A 21,400-nucleotide genomic window follows, 5' to 3' on the forward strand; every position below is an offset into this window, starting at 1 on the left:
AAAGTCTGCATTCCAAAACGTCACTACTTCCCTTCCGAGCCCCGACGTGTGCCCATACGGTAGTTTTCTCTCACATATGGGGTATCAGCATACTCAGGACAAATTGGACAACAACTTTTGGGGTCCAATTTCTCCTGTTACCCTTGGGAAAATAAAAAAATTGGGGACTAAAAGATCATGTTTGTGGAAAAAAATATGATTTTTTTATTTTCACGCCCGGGCGTTATAAACTTCTGTGAAGCCCTTGGGGGTTCAAAGTGCTCACCACACATCTATAGAAGTTCCTTGGGGGGTCTAGTTTCCAAAATGGGGTCTCTTGTGGGGGGTTTCCACTGTTTAGGTACATCAGGAGCTCTCCAAAGGTAACATGACACCCGCAGACCATTCCATCAAAGTCTGCATTCCAAAATGTCACTACTTCCCTTCTGAGCCCCGACTTTTGTCCATACAGTAGTTTTCTCCCACATATGGGGTATCATCGTACTCAGGACAAATTGGACAACAACTTTTGGGGTCCAATTTCTCCTGTTACTCTTGGGAAAATTAAAAAATTGGGGACTAAAAGATCATGTTTGTGGAAAAAATATGAATTTTTTATTTTCACCCCCGGGCGTTATAAACTTCTGTGAAGCTGTTTAGGCACATCAGGGGCTTTCCAAATGCGGCATGGCATCCAATCCTAATTCCAGCCAAAAAAGTCAAATGGTGCTGCTTCCTTTCCGAGCTCTGCCATGTGCCCAAATAGTGGTTTACCCCACATGTGGGGTATCAGCGTACTCAGGACAAGCTGCACAATAACTTTTATTGTCCTGTTACCCTTGGGAAAATAAAAATTGGGGGTGAAAAGATCATTTTTGTGGAAAAAATTTGATTTTTTAATTTTACGACTGTACGTTATAAACTTCTGTGAAGCCCTGGGAGGTTCAAAGTTCTCACCACACATCTAGATAAGTTCCTTGGGGGGTCTAGTTTCCAAATTGGTGTCATTTGTGTGGGGTTTCTACTGTTTTGGCACATCAGGGGCTTTCCAAAAGCGACATGGTGTCCAATCTCAATTCCAGCCAAAAAAGTCAATTGGCGCTGCTTTGCTTCCGAGCTCTACCATGCGCCCAAATAGTCGTTTACAGCTACATATGGGGTATCGGCGTACTCAGGACAAATTGCACAATAAATTTTAGGGTCCTGTTACCCTTGGTAAAATAAAAATTTGGAGTGAAATGATCATTTTTGTGGAAAAAATATGATTTTTTTAATTGTACGGCTGTACGTTATAAACTTCTGTGAAGCCCTTGTGGGTTGAAAGTTCTCACCACAAGTCTAGATAAGTTCCTTGGGGGTCTAGTTTCCAAAATGGGGTCACTTGTGGGGGTTTTCCACTGTTTAGGCACATCAGGGGCTCTCCAAACGTGACATGGCGTCCGATCTGAATTCCAGCCAATTTTGCATTGAAAAAGTCAAACAGCGCTCCTATCCTTCTGAGCCCTGCCATGCACCGAAACAGTGGTTTCACCCCCACATATCAGGTATCAGCATACTCAGGAGAAATTGTACAATAACTTTTGCAGTCCAATTTCTCCTGTTACCCTTGGTAAAATAAAAAAAATTGGACCTGAAGTAATTTTTTTGTGAAAAAAAGTTAAATGTTCATTTTTTTTTAAACATTCAAAAAATTCCTCTGAAGCATCTGAAGGGTTAATAAACTTCTTGAATGTGGTTTTGAGCACCTTGAGGGGTGCAGTTTTTAGAATGGTGTCCCTTTTGGGTATTTTCTATCATATAGACCCCTCAAAGTGGCTTCAAATGTGATGTGGTCCATAAAAATAAAATGGTGTTGTAAAAATGAGAAATCGCTGGTCAACTTTTAATCCTTATATCTTCCTAACAAAAAAAAATTTTGGTTCAAAAATTGTGCTAATGTAAAGTAAACATGTGTGAAATGTTACTTATTAAGTTTTTTGATTGCCATATCTCTGTGATTTAAGGGCATAAAAATTCAAAGTTGAAAAATTGCGAAATTTTCAAAATTTTCGCCAAATTTCCATTTTTTTCACAAATAAACGCAAGTTATTTGAATTAAATTTTACCACTAACATGAAGTACAATATGTCATAAGAAAACATTGTGAGAATCACCAGGATCCATGGAAGCGTTTCAGAGTTACTACCTCATAAAGGGACAGTGGTCAGAATTGTAAAAATTGGCCCGGTCATGAACGTGCAAACCACCCTTGGGGGTAAAGGGGTTAATGACCATGTGAGCACAATATGAATCAATGTTATTTGAACAAACTACAGTACTCTAGCATTGTTTGGACCTAAGTGGGCAAATGATGTCTATATATGGGCACTGAATGTAGTATGGGTGCACAATACGCAATATAACGAGTATAAGTTGTGCTCTAGAAATGTGTAATGTCAGGTTAACCAAGGACACTTTGGAACACAAACAGTATGTAATAAAAAGTATAAGGAATAAATATGAAAGATCATAAAAACATTATAGATTACAAAAATACAACTTTTATTACAACCTACTTTAATTTTTTCAGATCATTAACCCATTTGTCTCCCATTCGTTTTCGGTAGTTTATCTCTTCCTCTTCTTCAATAATTTCTCTAACCTTATGCTTCACCTCTGGATCTTCTACAACCACAAACGTCCATGGCTCAGTATGAGCTCCACTAGGAGAAGTCCCTGGATATTATGGGAAAACAGACTATTCTTAAAACATGATTGAAGCCTATATTCCAAAAAGGAATTCCAATGCAATTAATAGCACACAGAATAAACATAGAAAATCATATCAGTGCTACTCCATAATAAGTACACAACTCCACATTTTTTGTATTGATAATTAAAATCAAAAAACAATGAAATTAAGGGGAGACCAATGAGAGGCACAAAATAATGAAGATAATCCACAAAGTAACCACCAGATGGCAGAATTCCAAAGACTAATGATAACAGATATGTATATGTAAAAAATGTATATATGTACAGTAAATCCATAGAATGAATAGTAATATAATTCACAGTTCAAGTTCACCCATCACTAATCCTAAAGATAGGTCACCAATATTAAAGTAGTAGACAACGTCTTTAAGGGTATTTCCTCATTATTTATTCAAATTTTTCTACTGATTGTACTGATTGTGTGCATGACACTGCACCAATCCTTATAGGTTTAACTTTTTGAATTATATTGCTAATAATTCTGTGGATATACAGTACTTATATGCATTTTTACATACACATACCTATGATCATCATGTTTTGGTATTCTGCCATCTGGTGGTTACTTTGTGTACTATCTTTATTATTTTGTATCTCTTTTTGGCCTTCCTTTATTTTCATTCTTTCTTGATTTTAATTATCAGTTTTTAAAAAATACTTAGTTGTGTATTTCAATAAAATATTTATTGTTTATATATGCTTCTCTGCTTCCTTGTTATTATAGAATAACACATGTGATTTTCTATTTTGAAAACATATTAGTAATTGAAGTAAAAAACAATATTCATTAATAGCTAGTTTAGAAGCTCATCTGAGATACAAAATACACTCTGCTTTTTCTTATAGTAGAGGTTACTATAATTAAAAGAATGAATGCCTGCAATTTGAGTAGACTGTTATCAACCTGTTGGAGATTGCTATATCATATTTAAAGAGAACCTGTCATCAGGTCATAATTGGCCAGATTTTGCTTTTATGTTATTCCAGCTTCTTTTGAATATTCTGCTTTTTACTTATTTTTTAAATCGGCCATATGGTTCCAGAGATATGGGCCCTTTTATTGAGAGCTAATTTTATGACCTTTGAAAGGGGTGTGGCTCACAGGATTCTCTGGAGGTGTGTCTTTAGGAGGCTTTGGATAATTATCCTGTGAGCCACAGCCCTTTAAAAAAGAAAAGACCATAAAAATGATCATTTAATAAAAAAAGCTTATATCTCTGGAACTTTAAGGCAGATTTAAAAAACAAAAAAAAAACAAAAGCCAAAATAATCAAGAGAGTAGCAGGAATAAAGTAAAAATGGGCCACTTTTGATCTTGTGACAGATCTTTAATATCAAAAAGTATAAAATTCCAGCAAAACAGATTAGGGGACAGAGGGCGGCGGCAGTATCAGACACCGGCAGCGGCACGCTGCACATCAAAACACCCCCTCATCCCAGCAGCAATGTTCCATTCCGGCCTCCTTCAGCACCACCCCCAGTAAGCAATAATATGCATGGATTATAAGATGCACCACCATTTTATTAAAAAAAGTTTTTTCCCTATTTTTCTCCTCAAAATTTGGGGTGCGTCTTATAATCCGGAGCGTCTTATAAAGCGAAAAATACGGTATGTGCTTTTTTTCATTTTGGTTGATTTTGGTGTGGACTTGCAGTAACTGATAAAACGCAATTTTTAGGCCCAATCAATATCAAATGCAAATAGATACTACTGTGAAACACCATGTGATGTGTCCAAAAGATGAGACATGTGTCCAAGGCGGAAGGGGATACAATGTAATGGCGGATGGTTAAGTGAAGCTTCCAACCAACAAAGTTTTATAATCCGACTTTTCTTATTCTCTCTCTGAAAGCCTTTCACTATGCATGCTCAGTTTAATCTGTTTTTTTTTTTTAATCCTTTGTCGACTTTTTGTTGTAGTTTGCAACCAAGAAAATTGTATCCTCTATACTCGTTCCGGAAGGCATAGTATACATTTTCGCTTTTGTTATTACTGGAACACTTCAAACAAAACTGTACTGTAATAATTTAGCAAGCTCTGCCTTTCCAAGTAATGACTGAGAGTAGAAGAAAGAAAAAAATCTTTATCTTAGTTGTGTGTTGTTTGGTAGATATCTACAAGACTAAACACATGACTAAACATTGTATGGCAATCATGGACTGAAATGAGACCATTTGTAATTGTGTGCCTGAAGGTCTACTAAATATTACAGTCAAAAGGTAAAAATAAATCACCTGCTGCCCGGATGATGTTGTCGATGACTTCTCTTGGAATGGCTTCATCACTGATAAACCTCATAGATCTCCTTTGGTTGAGCAACTCATAAAATTCCTTTGATCTTTTTAACATTTCCTCTTCAGGGTAGCGTCTCGGGCTAAAGGGAACATGTAAGAGGTTTTCTTCATCCATATCTTGCCATTCATCTTTCCCCTCTGAAAAATAAACATAATAAAGATGTATGGCATGGAATAGAAACAGAACAAACATCCTTTATGCTATCACTATTAACCTCATTTAACCTCAAGACATGATTACAATACTCCTATATCTCCGATGCCTAGACCCCGGTGTCAAGCATTGATGTTGGCAGTACAAATCTGTCCTACTGATGCCTGCACAGAGTGCCATTGCTGCAGTCACTTTCATGTTGCTAATGTGTGTTTCTGTGATTAACATTGACATACATACAGGGAGAGATTTAGAAATCACTGGGTACACCATTGCCAGATTGATACTGAAGAAAACACAAACCAAAGCTTATAGATGATATCTGATTAGCTTCGGTATAGATAATATGCAAGTGTGTATTTTTCCTATACATGTATTTGTGTCTGCATGCATGTACTGTATTTATTTGTGCATGTGTGTTTACATAATATATATATGTAAATATATAGTAAATATATATATAGTCTATGAGCGCCGCAATGCGCCGGATCCGGCGAAAGCCGGATCTGGTGGCCGGATCCGTTTTTTTGGGTCTGAGCATGCTCAGTAGCTCTGCCCACAGCACACATATATAAAACCATGACAGTGGGACCCTCAGTCACACCCAACATGCCACCCAAGACAGGAACCAGGCGCAGGAGAAGGCAGGAGACCACTGCAGCACCATCAGCACCACCACCACCCCAAATGGAGCAGCAAAGCGAACATGCTGAACAATGGGAGTGGAGTCCACCAGCAGATGAGAGATGGTAATTATCAAATCCCCCATTCCTCAAAACTAGGGCCATGGAATATCAAGATATTCATTAGTCCTTTGTTTCTCTTTATTCAACAGCCGCCCAAGAGATGCAGCAGCAGCAGCACTGGCAGCAGCAGCAGCAGCACCACCCACAGGCATGGAGTCTGGCCAGCAGGAGGACACCACATCTTCTTCTTCGGGGAGCCCTCCCTCGCATCGTCAGCGTTTGACGGTAAGTTTTTATTTCCAAAATCCATCATCTCTGTAATATATGTCTATTCATTGGCTTTTATTTCAAAACAGGAATCACAAGATGAAGAGGAGCTCCCAGAAGAAGAAGGAAGGGGTGGACAGACACCTGGAGTGGGCTCACAATTGGTAAGTTTTTTGCATCAAACGCAGAAACACAACATCACACTACACACAACACATAGAAAACAATGTACCGCAGACATCACACAGCAAACAAATATGCCAACATCCAAACACATAAATTTTTTTCTTTTTTTCTCTAGTCTTCACAATCTGGTGCTCGGCCAAGAGGTCCTCGCAGTGCCTCCCAGGGTCGTCGGCGACAGCAACGCGGCGGTCACCAGCGTGTAAGTATAATATTTAAGTTAAATTTTGGTACACTTTTTATTTCATGTCTTAAAGTGTGGTGCCTAATTTTGCTATTATTCTCTTTTACTTTAACAGCCTTCACAGCGTGCTCCCGACTCTGACGGTGAGGATGGAGGAATAGATGTGGACCACCTCATCGATCTCGTCAGAGAAAGGGAGCCGCTATGGAATATGGCTGACCGCCGCCATGCTGACCTGATAGTTACCCGACGGCTCTGGGAGGAAATCTGTTCGCTCCTTGTGGACCGCTGGGAGGACCTCGATGCTCGTGCCCAGATTAAAGAGCTTAAGTATATACAGTACCGGTTGCTTGATGTAAACCAGTGTTTCCCGAACTCCAGTCCTCGTGGTCCCCATGGATCATGTGTTCAGGATTTCTATTTACTATGGAAATCCTGAAAACATGACCCCTGGGGACCATGAGGACTGGAGTTTGGGAAACACTGATGTTGTATACTAACCACTTTGTCCTTTCTCGTTTCAGGGGAGAGAATTGTGAAGCGGTGGCGGTCTGTGAGGGATCGTTTCAAGAAGGAGTTCAATAAAGAGGTGCGGGCCCCGAGTGGATCTGGAGGACGCAGGAGCAAGTACAAGTACGCACGAGCCCTGTCGTTCCTCTGGGATACAATGGTCACCAGAAGGTAAATATTACACACCACATGTAAAAAAAAAATGTTTAGATGTAAACAATTTTTTTCAGCCAGGACCATGCCATGTCACTATTTTAATTGTTTTTTTTTCTCTTTATTCCACAGCATGGTGAGCAGCACTCGGTAGCCTGCACGGTTGGACCCTTCTGAGGCGATCCCTGAGGAGAACGGCACCGAGGGACACTTTGACCGCCCCGGTATATCTGCACCTTCCCAGCCTTCCCACACATTAGACCCATCTGTCCCATCCACCAGCACCGGAGCATCGTGGCCGACAACATTACATGGAGCTGCTGGGGAGGAGATCGCTTTCCCTTTACCCCACCCTTCTGCCCCTGCCACCTCTAGTACACCTGCGGGTACTGGGCGGCAGCGGGAGAGGGGTCAGGAAAAGACTTATGCGCCAGAGTTCTTGCATCTGAATGCATCTTTCCAGAACTGTCTAAAAGTATTGTCAGAGCAAATCTCCGCAGGCTTTCAGCAGATCAACTCCAGCATTCTGGAGGTGAAGACACTTCTGAAAACCATGCATTCAGAAGCAAGATCTTCGCCAAACCACACCTTTTTCAGGTCTGTTGTGGAGCACATGGAAACACTCTCCTAGCCAGCAGATGCATGTAATGCATTTGTGCCACGGTGCTCTCCAGCACGTTACCTCCCAACCTCCTCCTCCCACCCCAGTAGTTCCTCCACCTGCACCCCCTCCAGCCACTTTCCATCATCCCCCTCCTATTACATACCAGCCGCCTCCCCAGTACCAGCAACCTCCCCAGTACCAGCAACCTCCCCATTACCAGACATCTCCCTACTTCCAGCAACCTGCCCCGTACCAAACTCCTTCCCCGTACCAAACTCCTTCCCCATACCACTTTCCATCCACATCATCTGCTCCTACAGTCCCTGCCCAACCCTCCACTCCACCACCTCTTCTGCCTCCCACATGTCCACCCATTCTCTAGCTTTTTCCACACCTTCACCTCTAACTGTTCCTTCCCCACCACGATCCCAGTCCTCTCTCCACACTCTCAGTGTCGAAGTGTCCCGCAGCCCCTCCAGCAGTACTTCCACCCCACACTACACAAATTTATAATATGTGTGTATTTTAATCAAAATGACCAGTTTTATGGTTTCAAAGGTTTATTAAAAAAGTTTATTTAAATTTAAAAACAGTTTACTCAAAAAAAAAAATTTTCAATAAAAGTTAAATTATTGTTTACACTGGTTGTTTGTCATTTCTTTCTGCGGCGAAATATGTTAAAAAAAAAGGTTAAATACAGGGTATTTAAAAGGTATTCAAAACCAGGTATATAACTGTGGGTAAAAGGTAAATAAATTTTAGCTTTTTGCCACAGTTGTGTTCCTGGTTGTGTTTGAAGCAAAGTATTTCACCTAAAAAGTTGTGTTTATTGTGAATGATTTCCTAACAATGTACACAACTTTTGTTAAAAGGTGAAATACTTTGCATAAAACACAACCAGGTACACACCTGTGGCCTAAAGGTAAAAATAGTAAGACCATGACAAGATAGCCAACTTTGGTTGGCAAAGGTATATACTGTTGGTACAGAAGGTACACAAGTTTGGTTAAGGGCACAAATCTTTCACACTCTGTCATCCTGCCAGTGTACTCTGCTTTGAGGTGACATAAAGTATAGTGCAAAATTGTCCCTCATTACTGAATCCGTCACAGAACTTCTAGTGGTAATGTTCTGGTAATCTTGCAAGGTGGTTTCTTCAGAGGTGTCCTCAATGGAAATGGGTTCCTTGCAGATAACAAAATTGTGGAGTACCACGCAAGCTTTGATCACCTCGTCCACAGTTTCTGTCTTGAGGTTGATCGCAGTCAATAGGACCCGCCATTTGGCTGTCAGAATACCAAAGGTACATTCAACCATTCTTCTTGCTCTTGTGAGGCGGTAATTAAAAATGCATTTTGTTCATGACAATCCTCTGCTACCGTATGGTTTCAAAAGGTGTTCTCACAGCTTGAAGGCTTCATCCCCTACACAGACAAATGGCATAGGTGGTCCAGATGTTTGCGGCAGCGGTCTAAGGGATGGGAACTGGAAGGTGTTTCCATACAGTTTACGCCCCATGGCAGACAGTTTGAAAACTTGAGAGTCATTTGAGCGACCATAGGCCCCAATATCAACAGCAATAAATTTGTATTCCGTGTCAGCGATGGCCATGAGGACAATTGAAAAATATTTCTTGTAATTGAAATATTCCGATCCCGATCCAGCTGGCTTTACAATGCGGATATGTTTCCCGTCCACAGCGCCCAAGCAGTTCGGAAACTGACATATCTGTAGAAACTTTTCAGAAATTTCAATCCACCTCTCTGTTGTGGGCTCTGGTAAAAAGTCTTCAGCTAAGGAGTCCCACAGTGCACGGCATGTGTGCTTCACTATTCCAGATATGGTGGAAATCCCGAGTCTGTACTGGAAATGCAGTGACGAAAGGGATTCTCCAGTTGCAAGAAATCTGTGGGGAATTAAAAAACAATCAATTAGTTTTAAATCACAGCATTACATACCAAAACTCAGCTATAACACTTGGAGATACAAACTACTACCAACAAGATTGCAGTGAAAGTGTGCTCTGATGCGAGCATATCCAATAAATGTGGCTTACCTTAAAGTCACCATCAGACGCTCTGCGGGTGAAACAGAGAAGCGGCAATAGGTGTCCGGTTTTCTTATGAGGTGTGCAATGCGCTCCACCAAGTACTCAAAATTCTCCATTTTCATCCGAACATATCCAAAAAATTTCTCCGGGTTTTGTCTAAGGTCCATGCAGAGTGTAGAATAGACCCCACGCGTCATTCTCTTGGCTGTGATGGGGTGGATCCACAAACGTCGTCTACGATGCCTGATGCGCTGCTGTCTCGGCAGTGTATCAAATACTTATTTTTCCCCACTATATATATACAGTATATATTTATATATATATATATATAATTTTGCTTCCTTGGTTTTTTTCAGAGATTATGAATGATAACATCAAAACTTTTTCCCCACTCATGGTCATGGTTAGTGGTTGGGTGAAGCCATTGTCAAACTACTGTGTTTTCTCTTTTTAAAACTTTTTCCCCACTCATGGTCATGGTTAGTGGTTGGGTGAAGCCATTGTTAAACTACTGTGTTTTCTCTTTTTAAATCATCATGACAACCCAAAACATCCAAATGACCCTGATCAAAAGTTTACAACCCCATTTATTAATACCGTGTATTGCCCCCTTTAATATCAATGACAGCTTGAAGTTTTTTGTGGTAGTTGTGGATGAGGTTCTTTATTTTCTCAGATGGTAAAGCTGCCCACTCTTCATGGCAAAAAAACTCCAGTTCCTGTAAATTCCTTGGCTGTCTAGCATGAACTGCGCACTTGAGATCTCCCCAGAGTGGCTCAATGATATTGATGTCAGGAGACTGAGATGGCCACTCCAGAACCTTCACTTTGTTCTGCTGTAGCCAATGACAGGTCGACTTGGCCTTGTGTTTTGGATCGTTGTCATGTTGGAACGTCCAAGTGCGTCCCATGCGCAACTTCCAGGGTGATGTTTGCAAATTTTTCTCCAGCATTTGCTGATAACGTGCTACATTCATCTTTCCTTCAACTTTGACCAAGTTTCCTGTGTCTTTGTAGCTCACATATCCCCAAAACATCAGCAATCAACCTTCATGCTTTACAGTAGGAATGGTGTTCCTTTCATCATTGGACTTGTTGACCTCTCTCCAAATGTAACGTTTAATGTTTGTGGCCAAAAAGTTCAATTTTGGTCTGATCACTCCAAATTACCTTATACCAGAAGTTTTGATGCTTGTCTCTGTGCTGTTTTGCATATTGTAGGCGCGATATTTTGTGGCATTTGCGCAGTAATAGCTTTCTTCTGGCTACTCAACCATGCAGCCCATTTTTTTTCAAGTGTCTCCTTATTGTACATCTTGAAAGAGCCACACTGCTAGATTTCAGGGAGTCCAGTATTTCAGCTGATGTTATTTGTGGGTTTTTCTTTGCATCCCGAACAATTTTTCTGGCAGTTGTGTGGCACCCCAGGAGTCAAGTTGCCACAGTGGCTTTGCCTCCCTCACAGGGAGTAATGTCTTGCCTGGACGCAAGGAGGGGTCCCCTTAACAGGTGTCAGTAGGAGAGAATTCAAGCAGAACCTAAGGAGTGGAGCTGTGATTAAACTCACCCCAGAGCTGAGAGCTAGCAACCGGATACAGGAGTCCATGGTTGCATTGGTACTGAATTCCCGGCAGCTAAATCCGGAGGGCAGGGGACTGCAGGTCTCCTGGCCCGATCAAATACCCGGCGTCACAGCAGCATACCAGAGCCTGGAGCCGACACAAAGGAGCTTCACCTGTGATAGGCTCGAGCAGCCTGCCATGCGGGCAACAGTTTGTTTTTAAAAACAGAGAGACACTTAGCAGCAGGAGGGTGAGCTGTTAGGCAGCAAGGAAAAAGGTAGGACAGCGCAGAAGGAAGGCCTCAGTACTTACCTGGCCAAGTGTATCCAAAATTGCTTTCAGGCTGCCCGGCTCTCCATTGCTATCTGTTACCAGTGCCCCGGTCTGTACTAACAGCCATCAAGTAAAGGAAATGAAAACTACAGTCCTTGTGTCCTCCAGTGATCTCTTGCGCCCTGATTCCTGCACCACAAGGTACACGAAGCCTGACATAAACAGAACTGGTAGCTCTGGGGCCCCGCTCCACCTATGGGGAGCAGAACCATCCCAGCCGTGTCACCATCAGCCCCAGCGGTCTCCTTTAGCAGCATCTGTTGCCGAACACCACAGGTGGCGTCACGTTAAATCACATATACATATTCCCCATTTTACGGCACAGCCAGGGCCACGGAGTTGGGTCACGGCCCTGTGACTTCCCCAAAGAACTGTCTGACCCAGTTCTGAGTTCCCCGCAGCCCTGGCGGGCGTGTCAGTTGTGAACAAAATTTTTGTTGGTCTACCTGACCGTGTTTTTTTTTAACAGAGCCCCTGATTTTCCATTTGTTAGTCATAGTTTGAATGCTGTTGACTGCCATTATCAATTCCTTGGATTTCTTTTTGTATCCCTTTCCTATTTTCTACAGTTCAGCTCCCTTTTCCCGTTGATCCGTTGACAAGTCTTTTGCTTTATCCATGACTAACAATCCAGAAACGTCAGTAGCTGGACGAAAGATGCAAGAGTCTGTCTGGATCCCAGAAACTCAGCTTTCATGCATACACACTGATTACAAGCAAATAGGTCACAGGTGAGGATGTTACCTTTAGCATGTTATCAGGCCAAAATCACCAGGTTATGTGAACTTTTGATCAGGGTCATTTGGATGTTTTGGGTTGTCATTATGATTTAAAAAGCTAAAACACAGTCGTTTGACATTAAATGGCTTGACCCAACCACTAACCATGAGTGGAGAAAAAGGTTTGGTGTTATCATTCATATATTCTCTGAAAAAAGGCCTAGAAAGCAAAAATTCTGCTGGGGTATGTAAACTTTTAAGCACAACTGTACACATTTTTTTTTATTATGTAAGTGTATCTGCATGTGTAACACATCAGGACAAGTTTTCAATTTGATTGAAAGTCAGAAATATAGTGTTGTATGTCCACCACTCAGTATTTGGAAGCATGACAAAGGAACATGAGTTCTTTGGAATCTTGAAGGGATTTTACTCAGAGCGACCATTAAACAGAATCTTTCGCAGTTATGTGAGGTAACAGCTTTCAGGCAGAGGTTGATTATAAGGTTTTACTTATCACTTCTCTTTATACAATGCTTCCAGGAAACATATATGAAAGTCTCTTCACAGACAATTTCTCTTCACACACAGTGTCTTTACACAGAGTAATACTATGCCTTCATCATGTATTGGGGAGGGGGGGATGAGTCCAGTGTTGGCTCTCTCAAACTCTTATTTTGAGGCAACATTGATCATTCCTGGCTGTCCTGACTGCCTATAGTCTTCGAGCAGTCACTTGCCTGAAATAGCTGGTCTTGGCAGCTTATCTTAGTTCAGTCTGACAGGAGACTTTCTCTGTCACTGCTTCCTGGAAGAAAAACTCAGACACAAGAACAACTTTCCCAGAATCACCTGGGGCTGGACTAACCATTCCCTGTCTCCTGTAACCACTTTAACCCCTCTAGTTGCTGGATTCTAAATCATCAATGCAGCTTCTACTTGTCACAATAGGAGTAATGTTAAAAAAACAACAAACACGCGTTGTGTATTATAGACATATATAAAATACTAGCTGCTGGCCCGATTCTAAAGCATCGGGTACTCCAGAATATGGCCAACCGCAGAATAAAATTAAAAATATGATATACTTACCATCCGACGGCCCCCGGAATCTGTCCCTCCTCTCCACGCAGCAGGCATCTTCTGTTCCCAGTACTGCTTTGCGCCAAAGACCGTTGCTGACGTCCTCTCGCGAGAGCGCGACGTCATTAGCGGTATTTCGCACAAAGCAGTACTGGGAACGGAAGATGCCGGCAGCGTGGAGAGGAGGGACAGATTCCGGGGGCCGTCGGAAGGTGAGTAGATCACTATTTTTTATTTTAATTCTATTGTTTACACGTTTATGGTACCGAGGGTCCGAAGGAGTCTCTTCTCCTCCGGACCCTGGGTACTGGCTAGTGCCGGGCATCTCCGGCTGTGTCGCTGCTGACGCCCGTGCGCCTGGAGATGACCTGCGGCAACCGTCGGGAGATCAGCGGCTAGCGCCGCTGATCTCCCGACGGCACGATAGCGGTGGCAAGCGTCCTGCTAATTGCGGACTGTGCCTGCTGCTGTTTGGTTGCGGCCTGGTGGGGGCCTGGCGGCCGCGACCAATCAGCGCAGCGGGATTATGGTTACAGACAGACATGATAAGGCGTTTATATATATAGATTACCTTTATCAAGTATTTTGCTCACCCTTTGCATCAATAGTACAACAAGTGATCTTGCACACATAAAATAGTCCAACCACTGCCCCCAACCTCTCCAACATAGAAGAATGTTATTTTATTTAACATCTGTAATGTGTTACAGGACTTCAAAGCACATTATTTGAAGACAATAAATGTTGTTTCTCCTCACATATTGCACTTTTTTGTGCAACAGAATAAGATAAGAAAATTACATTTATCAGTATTCTACTATGTGTTCAAAATACTACACCAACATTTATCCCCTGTTCCTGATGTATTGACCTCTGAAGTGACGTTGGTAAGTCGTGTGAGCTGCCCTGAAGTATAGACTGTTAAATATTTTGAGTAAATCAAAGAAAAAAGACGATGTTGCAAAATATCTCACAAAGGTTTCAAATTTTATTGAACATAAGATTGACAAAAATAATAAAAAACAGAGTAACTCAATTTCAGGCTGTAAACACTTCACTCAGGGTTACAGACAGTATGTAAACAATATAACCATATATCCATTGAAGTATATTCCTGAGTGGATTGCATACACATCAGTTATAATAATATTAAATGCAGTTTTACAAGATAATGATATGGAGCCTTGTCATGTTTGTTACCCTGCGTTGCATCGCACATTTCACCCAGTTTTGTCATGGGGCATGTCAGCAATGAACATTGGGTGGCAGGTGTACACACCTAACAGGGCTCCCTACCATTGTCATGTACGACTGCATTTAATATATCACTATAATTGATGTATATGTACAACTCAGTGGGGAATAGCTTATATATATTTTTTCTTTAGTTTATCTACTGATATTTAGATGCCTCTCTCTTACTGAGTCCAACATTGTTGGCTATAGTAAGATTAGTTGGTCTAACTAATGTTTTAATATTTTAAGTTGTGTCTGGTTTATACAATTAGAAAATGGTAGGAGTTGGTCCTACGGGTGGTAATGCTCTTCTGTTGATTAAGTTTGTGTCATCTCAGATACTTATTCCATAAAGCACGCCCCTGGTTTCATTTTAATTCAAAAGATTTGTTGTTTAAATTTAATTATACAGAGAGTACACCTGACCAGATTGATCACTCATGTATGAAGTGGTCTGGATGAGTGTGGACATGTGCATATGTGGTTTTCTGATCTCCCTATACATTCTAATATAAATGCTCATGAGAGAAGTACTAGTCCGCACAGCGAAGAGTCCAAGCCTCAGCACGTGTCTAACAATTAAGCCGTATTCACATATTCAGTGGCTATTGCTCCAACAGAATCCGGGTGCCCCTCCGATAAGACAACACGTAGAAATCCTAATAGAGAAGTAGAAGCGGATGGCACTCACCAATAAAAGTCACTGTTTATTCCAATGATTAAAACATTGACGTCGGGAGGATGGGAGCGGGAGTGCAGGAGATGACCACGGCCATTTCGCGCTGCGGTTGCACTTCTACGGGTCACTGCTGCTCCCATCCTCCTGATGTCAATGTTTTAATCATTGCAATAAACAGTGCCTTTCATTGGTGAGTGTCATACGCTTCTTCTTCTCTATTAGAATTCTAATATTAACCCCTTTCTGACATTGGGCGTAATAGTACGTCCAAGTTGGACTCCCCCTGTTTGGTGCGGGCTCCGGCTTTCTGCCCGCACATTTCTGGGGCACATGACAGCTGATCTATTCAGCTGACATGTGCCACAACAGCTGCGGGTGGAATCGCAATCCACCCGCGGCTGTTAACTAGTTAAACGCGGCTGTCAATCTCTGACAGCAGCATTTAACTTGCGCTTACCGCAAGCGCGTCGCTAATCCCGCCCATCAGTGACCCCGTCACATGATTGCAGGTCACTGATGGGTCGACATCACAACCAGATGTCTGCAGCAAACTTCTATGGTTGTCATTGCCAGATTGCGATGAGCGCTGTCCCTTGGTCGGCGCTCATAGCAAGTGGGCACTTCTGCTACACACCGGCGATCTGATCATCACCTGTGTGTAGCAGAGGCGATCGAAGTATTGCAGCTTCTAGTCTCCCATGGAGACTATTGAAGCATGCAAAAAGTAAAAAAAATGTTTAAAAAAAATATTTAAGAAATATAAAAGATCAAATCACCCCCCTTTCGCCCCATTCAAAGTAAAACAATAAAAAAATCAAATAAACACATATATTGGAGTCGCCACATTTAAAATCGCCCGATCTAGCAATATGAAAAAAGAATTAACCCGATTGCTAAACGGTGTAACTAGAAAAAAATTCAAAACGCCAGAATTACCTTTTTTTTCTTTTGGTCGCTGCTACATTGCAAGAAAATGCAATAACGGACGATCAAAAGATTGTATCTACACCAAAATGGTATCAATAAAAACATCAGCTCGATGCCCAAAAATTAAGCCCTCACCCAGCCCTAGATCACGAAAAATGGAGTTGCTATAGGTCTTGAAAATGGCTTAATTTTTTTAACAAATTTTGTCATTTCCAAACATAAAACTTAAAGGGGTTGTCCACTACTAGGACAACCCCTTCTTGATCTAAATGTTTGGCCCAGATGCAATAAAAAAGCTTATATTCACCTCCCAAACCAGTGTCATATCAGCAGTGTTTGCATTTGGGGTCCTGGGGCTCTTATGTGGTTGTTGCGAGATGTGAGCCCGGCACTCAATTAGCGCTGGCGTCACTGTCACTGCCTTCTGTTAAATTGAGCATGAATAGGAAGCCAGGGCTGCAGCTGATCTCTGACTTCCTCTTCATGTTCAAGTCGACAGAAGGCCGGGACAGTGATGCCAGCGCTGATTGGGTGCCTGGCTCACGTGTCACAAGTACACGTGGGAATGGTGCTGGCTTGGGAGGTGAGTATAAGCTTTTTTATTTTATTGGGGTCAAGCATGGAGTATGACAAGGAGTGGTCTAATTAGTGGACAACTTCTTTAAGTAACGGTAAAATGCTATAGATTTAAAGGGGTATTCTCAAGTTTAAAAGTTATCCCATATCCACTGAGTAACGGATAACTTTTTTAACGCTTGGGGTCCGACTGCACTGAAGCCCACAGATTCCAAGAGCTGAGGCTTTGAAGAACCTTGTGTGAATGGAGCTGAGATGCATACATTCATTCTTAAGGCAGTCCAAGATCAGCTTGGCTAAAGGTGGTCCCTTTAAGAATTAGTAGAGTGGTAGTGCGCATGGTTGATCTCCGCTCCTTTAACAAAGGGCACTTCATAGCTCCAGTTCTTGGTATCAGTGGGGTCCTAGCAGTCAAACCCCAGCCATAGGGAAGATATCCCCTATTCTATGGATAGAGAATAATTTTCAAACTTCAGAACGCCTATTAAAGAAGTTGTCAACTACTTGGATAACTGCTTGTCATACCCCACACTTGAACCCGATAAAATAAAAAAGCTTATACTCACCTCCCGTGCCGGCACCATTCCAGCGATGTCTGCACTGGTGGTCTCGGGGCTCCCATGCAGCTGTTGTTACATGTGAGTACGGCGACTAATCACCGCTGACATCAATGTACCCACCTTCTGTCGAATTGAACATATAGAGGAAGCCAGGGCTGCGTCTGATCTGTGATTTCCTTTTCATGTTAAATGCAACAGAAAGGGTCAACAGTGACACCAGTGCTGATTAGGCGCTGGGCTTACGTTTTACAGCAGCATGGGAGCCTCGGGGAGAGCGATTGCTGACACCTTGGGAACAGCTGCAGGACAGGAGGTGGGTATAAGCTTTTAGATCAAGATGGATGTCACGCATGCAGGTGATGCCCGTGGTTCGTGGACCCACTGTGCCATGGACCAGACTTACCTTTAAGGGGCAAGACTAAGCAGCTTCCTTGGTGCTTACGGGAGCATTTAGTGAAGAGGTCATGCTTGTGTGGCAGGTAGCTGCCAGGTGCCACTCCAGGGCGATGTGCGGCAGTATCAGCTGACTCTGAGGGTATAAGCCGTTTAATCAGATTGCAAGACAGGACAGGACGGTCACTTGGGATAGGTTCAGACTGTGCAGACCAGATAGTAGACAAGACGGCTTCAAGGACAGGTTTGGATTATGCAGTCTCTGGATAACAGACGGGATGGCCACAGGGACAGGTTAGACACACTGGTCTCTGGAAACAGGTCAGTTATCGCTGATACGGTTACAGAGTATGGATACCACCGAAGCAAACGGGAACAAGGACTAACTATACTGGACACAAGATACAGACACAGGAAACATTAACAGACTAGGAACGGGGAACCTGGCAACCTACAATTGCACACACTAAACCACCTAACAGAAACTATAGGGTTGCTCAGGCACATCCCTATTGGGGAGGGTGCCTTTTATGCAAGTTGCATTCCAGCTATTGGCTGGTAGGCAACTTGCAAGTGAATACTTTAAATACCTCCCAGCTGAAAGCTGGGGTCAGTTTACTATGTGCGCACTGCCCCTTAAAAAGCAATGGAACATGCACACATGCGTACTAGGTACGCCAGTGAACTAGAGTGCGGCGCACTCAGAGGAGAGGAAAGAGGCACACGGGAATGCTGCTGCGGCTGGGGCGGTGAGTAAGCCCCTACTTGGTGGGAGAAGAGAACCATGCAGAGTCGGCAGCAGAAGCTGCAAAGGGGTTGTCCTAGTAGTGAACAACCCCTTTAATAGTCTTTCAAGAACAACAGTATCTGCAGAAAATTATAGGTGAAAAGTGGAAATATATAAAAGGAAAATCCTTTCAGCTATTTCTACTTTGCGTCATTTATTTACTATTGTGAGGCGGTGTTACATGTAGCGGTCGCTGTGTGTTCCCCCTAGGATGCTCACAGAGGTGTATTGCGGTCATGAGTGTTAGGAACAGCGGAACGCACTAAATAAAAATAATAATAAAGTGCGTTCGCCGCTCGGGGTCCACCGTGCAGTAGGTAATATAACTGCTGCTAAGTGGTGGCAGGAGCAATATGGCGGTAATGCGCACAGGGTTAAATGTCACCCAGGTGCGCAAAGCAATATTTGTTAAGTCACAGAGATGCCAATCAAATAAAAACACAAAAGATTGAGCCTGTTGAAGTCACAGTACACAGTATAAATGCACACACGGTATCAGGTCACAGGAGTAGCCCACGACAACGGAACTACATCCATCTAGACCTACCATGTGTGCAGCATCGCAGCTGCGGACGCTAAGGAGGGCTGCTACTGCAGCGCGGCGTAGACACTGCCGCTAAACGACAAGGCAAAGATGCAAGTGCAATGTTGGACGCTAGCATCTGTGGATGTTGCAGCAGAGGAGCGCTGGTGCTGATTCTAAACTCAGTCCCTAACCACATATGTAATATCAAAGGGAAGGGGTTTCATAATGAGTCATTTACTAGAATCATACATCCGTCCTCATACAAACAGCAGCAAGTAAGACTATACTAGGGCATGGCGGAACACCCATGCGCGCCTTTTATAGCAGCCGGGACCTTCTGCAAGCTTCCAGATCTCTGAGATGGACCAATAAGATCTGGAGCAGGACCTGAGCACATGACTCTCGATCTCCAATCGTCCCATGAGCATGCTCAGTAGGAGGACAGAAGGACTTAGCCTCAGGAGAGATTTGCTGCAAGGCAATCTCTTCTACAATCTCCTCTGCAGTAGATAAACAGCAGGAGACTGCAGAATGTGAGGGTCTGGATCCCTGCAGAGTAAACGCAGAAATCCGACGCCTATCGTTACCCCCCCTCCTAGGGCCCCCTCCCCCTGAGCCTTCTGATCCAGCAACTTGTGCCCATCAGAGGTATAGACCTCAGACTCGTCCGAAGGCAAGTCAGATGTCCTGGTAGCTGACAGAGAGACCCAGGACAAGTGGAAGGCATCAGGGGCGGCAAGGTCGCCAGGTTTGAGACGGGACCCGTGGGAGATGACGGGAGAGGAAGTTAAAGTGGAATGCCAGCGTGTGACGGCAGGCGTCTCCACCCTTCGTTTGGGGAGGCTATTCTGAGCACAAAAGGCTCAGGCCCGAATATATTTTTTAACATCCCGAGCCCTGTGCGGCCACCAGTAAGACCCTGCCAGGAGTTTTGTGGTCTGCATATAGCCACTGTGACCACCCCTCCTGGACGCATGTGCCCACGCGAGTACCTTCGGCCGAAGGAGAGGAGGAACAAGGGTCTTGCTCGGCGGCACAGAGTTTGGCCGTTGCGCGGCACTGTTGTCCTGAGAAACAGCGTGTTGACAATGATAACAGCAACTGGAGTCTTGTGCCGGACGCGCCTGGAGAACGGTGAGAGACACCTCCATGGGCTCTGGGGGTGGAACCTCTGGCTCGGGTAGTTCCAGAGGCTCAAACAAATTGGGAGTCGAGGTAACCTTCCGTTTGGTTTGAGCACGCGCCATACCGCGCTCCGAAAAACAGAGATCAATGCGGGTGGATATGACAATCAGCTCTTCGTTATCCGAAGAGTGGGTGGAAATGGCAATCAGCTCTTCGTTATCAGCTCTTCAGCTATCCATTTTTGGACACTGGCTTCCGAGCTGGAGTGGTCTGACAAGGCCTTCATCCCTGTATTTTGTGAGGTTTGGGGGAGCATGTTAAAGATGCTCTCTCTACTAGAGAGGTTCCTGCAAGTTTGGAGGCCCTCAAGCTGCCGAATACACTGTAAGAGTTGCTGCTGTTCTGCCATCACTAGCCAGACCCTGGCGGTAATATAATGTTAGGAACGGCGGAACGCATTAAATAAAAATAATAATAAAGTGCGTTCGCCGCTTGGGGTCCACCGTGCAGTAGGTGATATAACCGCTGCTAAGTGGTGGCAGGAGCAATATGGCGGTAATGTGCACAGGGTTAAATGTCACCCAGGTGCACCAAGCAATCTCTGTTAAGTCACAGAGATGCCAATCAAATAAAAACACAAAAGACTGAGCCTGTTGAAGTCACAGTACACAGTATAAATGCACACACGGTATTAGGTCACAGGGGTATCCCGGGACAGCGGAACTACGTCCATCTAGACCTACTGTGTGTGCGGCATCGCGGCTGTGGACGCTATGGAGGGCTGCTACTGCAGCGCGGTGTAGACACTGCCGCTAAACGACAAGGCAAAGACGCAAGTGCAATGTCGGACGCTAGCAGCTGTGGAAGTTGCAGCAGAGGAGCGCTGGCACTGATTCTAAACTCAGTCCCTAACCACATACGTAATATCAGAGGGAAGGGGTTTCATAATGAGTCATTTACCAGAATTATACATCCATCCTCATACACACAGCAGCAAGTAAGACTATACTAGCGCATGGCGGAACACCGATGCGCGCCTTTTATAGCAGCCGGAACCTTCTGCAAGCTTCCAGA

At 43.4% G+C, this 21,400-nt stretch overlaps 1 protein-coding gene across 2 annotated transcripts in view; it reads right to left on the reverse strand.

Annotated features, from left to right (window-relative positions):
* The window catches only part of IYD (iodotyrosine deiodinase), a 55,366-nt gene that overhangs the window by 23,267 nt on the left and 10,699 nt on the right, over nt 1-21,400 (reverse strand). For both annotated transcript variants that reach the window (XM_073557660.1, XM_073557659.1), the window contains exons 2-3: nt 4,970-5,167; nt 2,535-2,694 (exon numbers count right to left, since the gene is read on the reverse strand). In XM_073557660.1, the coding sequence (XP_073413761.1) occupies nt 2,535-2,694; nt 4,970-5,167 (358 nt within the window). The remainder of the gene's footprint in view (nt 1-2,534; nt 2,695-4,969; nt 5,168-21,400) is intronic.

This window comes from Dendrobates tinctorius, unplaced genomic scaffold (genome assembly GCF_039654945.1).
Source record: "Dendrobates tinctorius isolate UK_male_01 unplaced genomic scaffold, ASM3965494v1 ptg000250l, whole genome shotgun sequence".
In the NCBI taxonomy this organism is placed as follows: domain Eukaryota; kingdom Metazoa; phylum Chordata; class Amphibia; order Anura; family Dendrobatidae; genus Dendrobates; species Dendrobates tinctorius.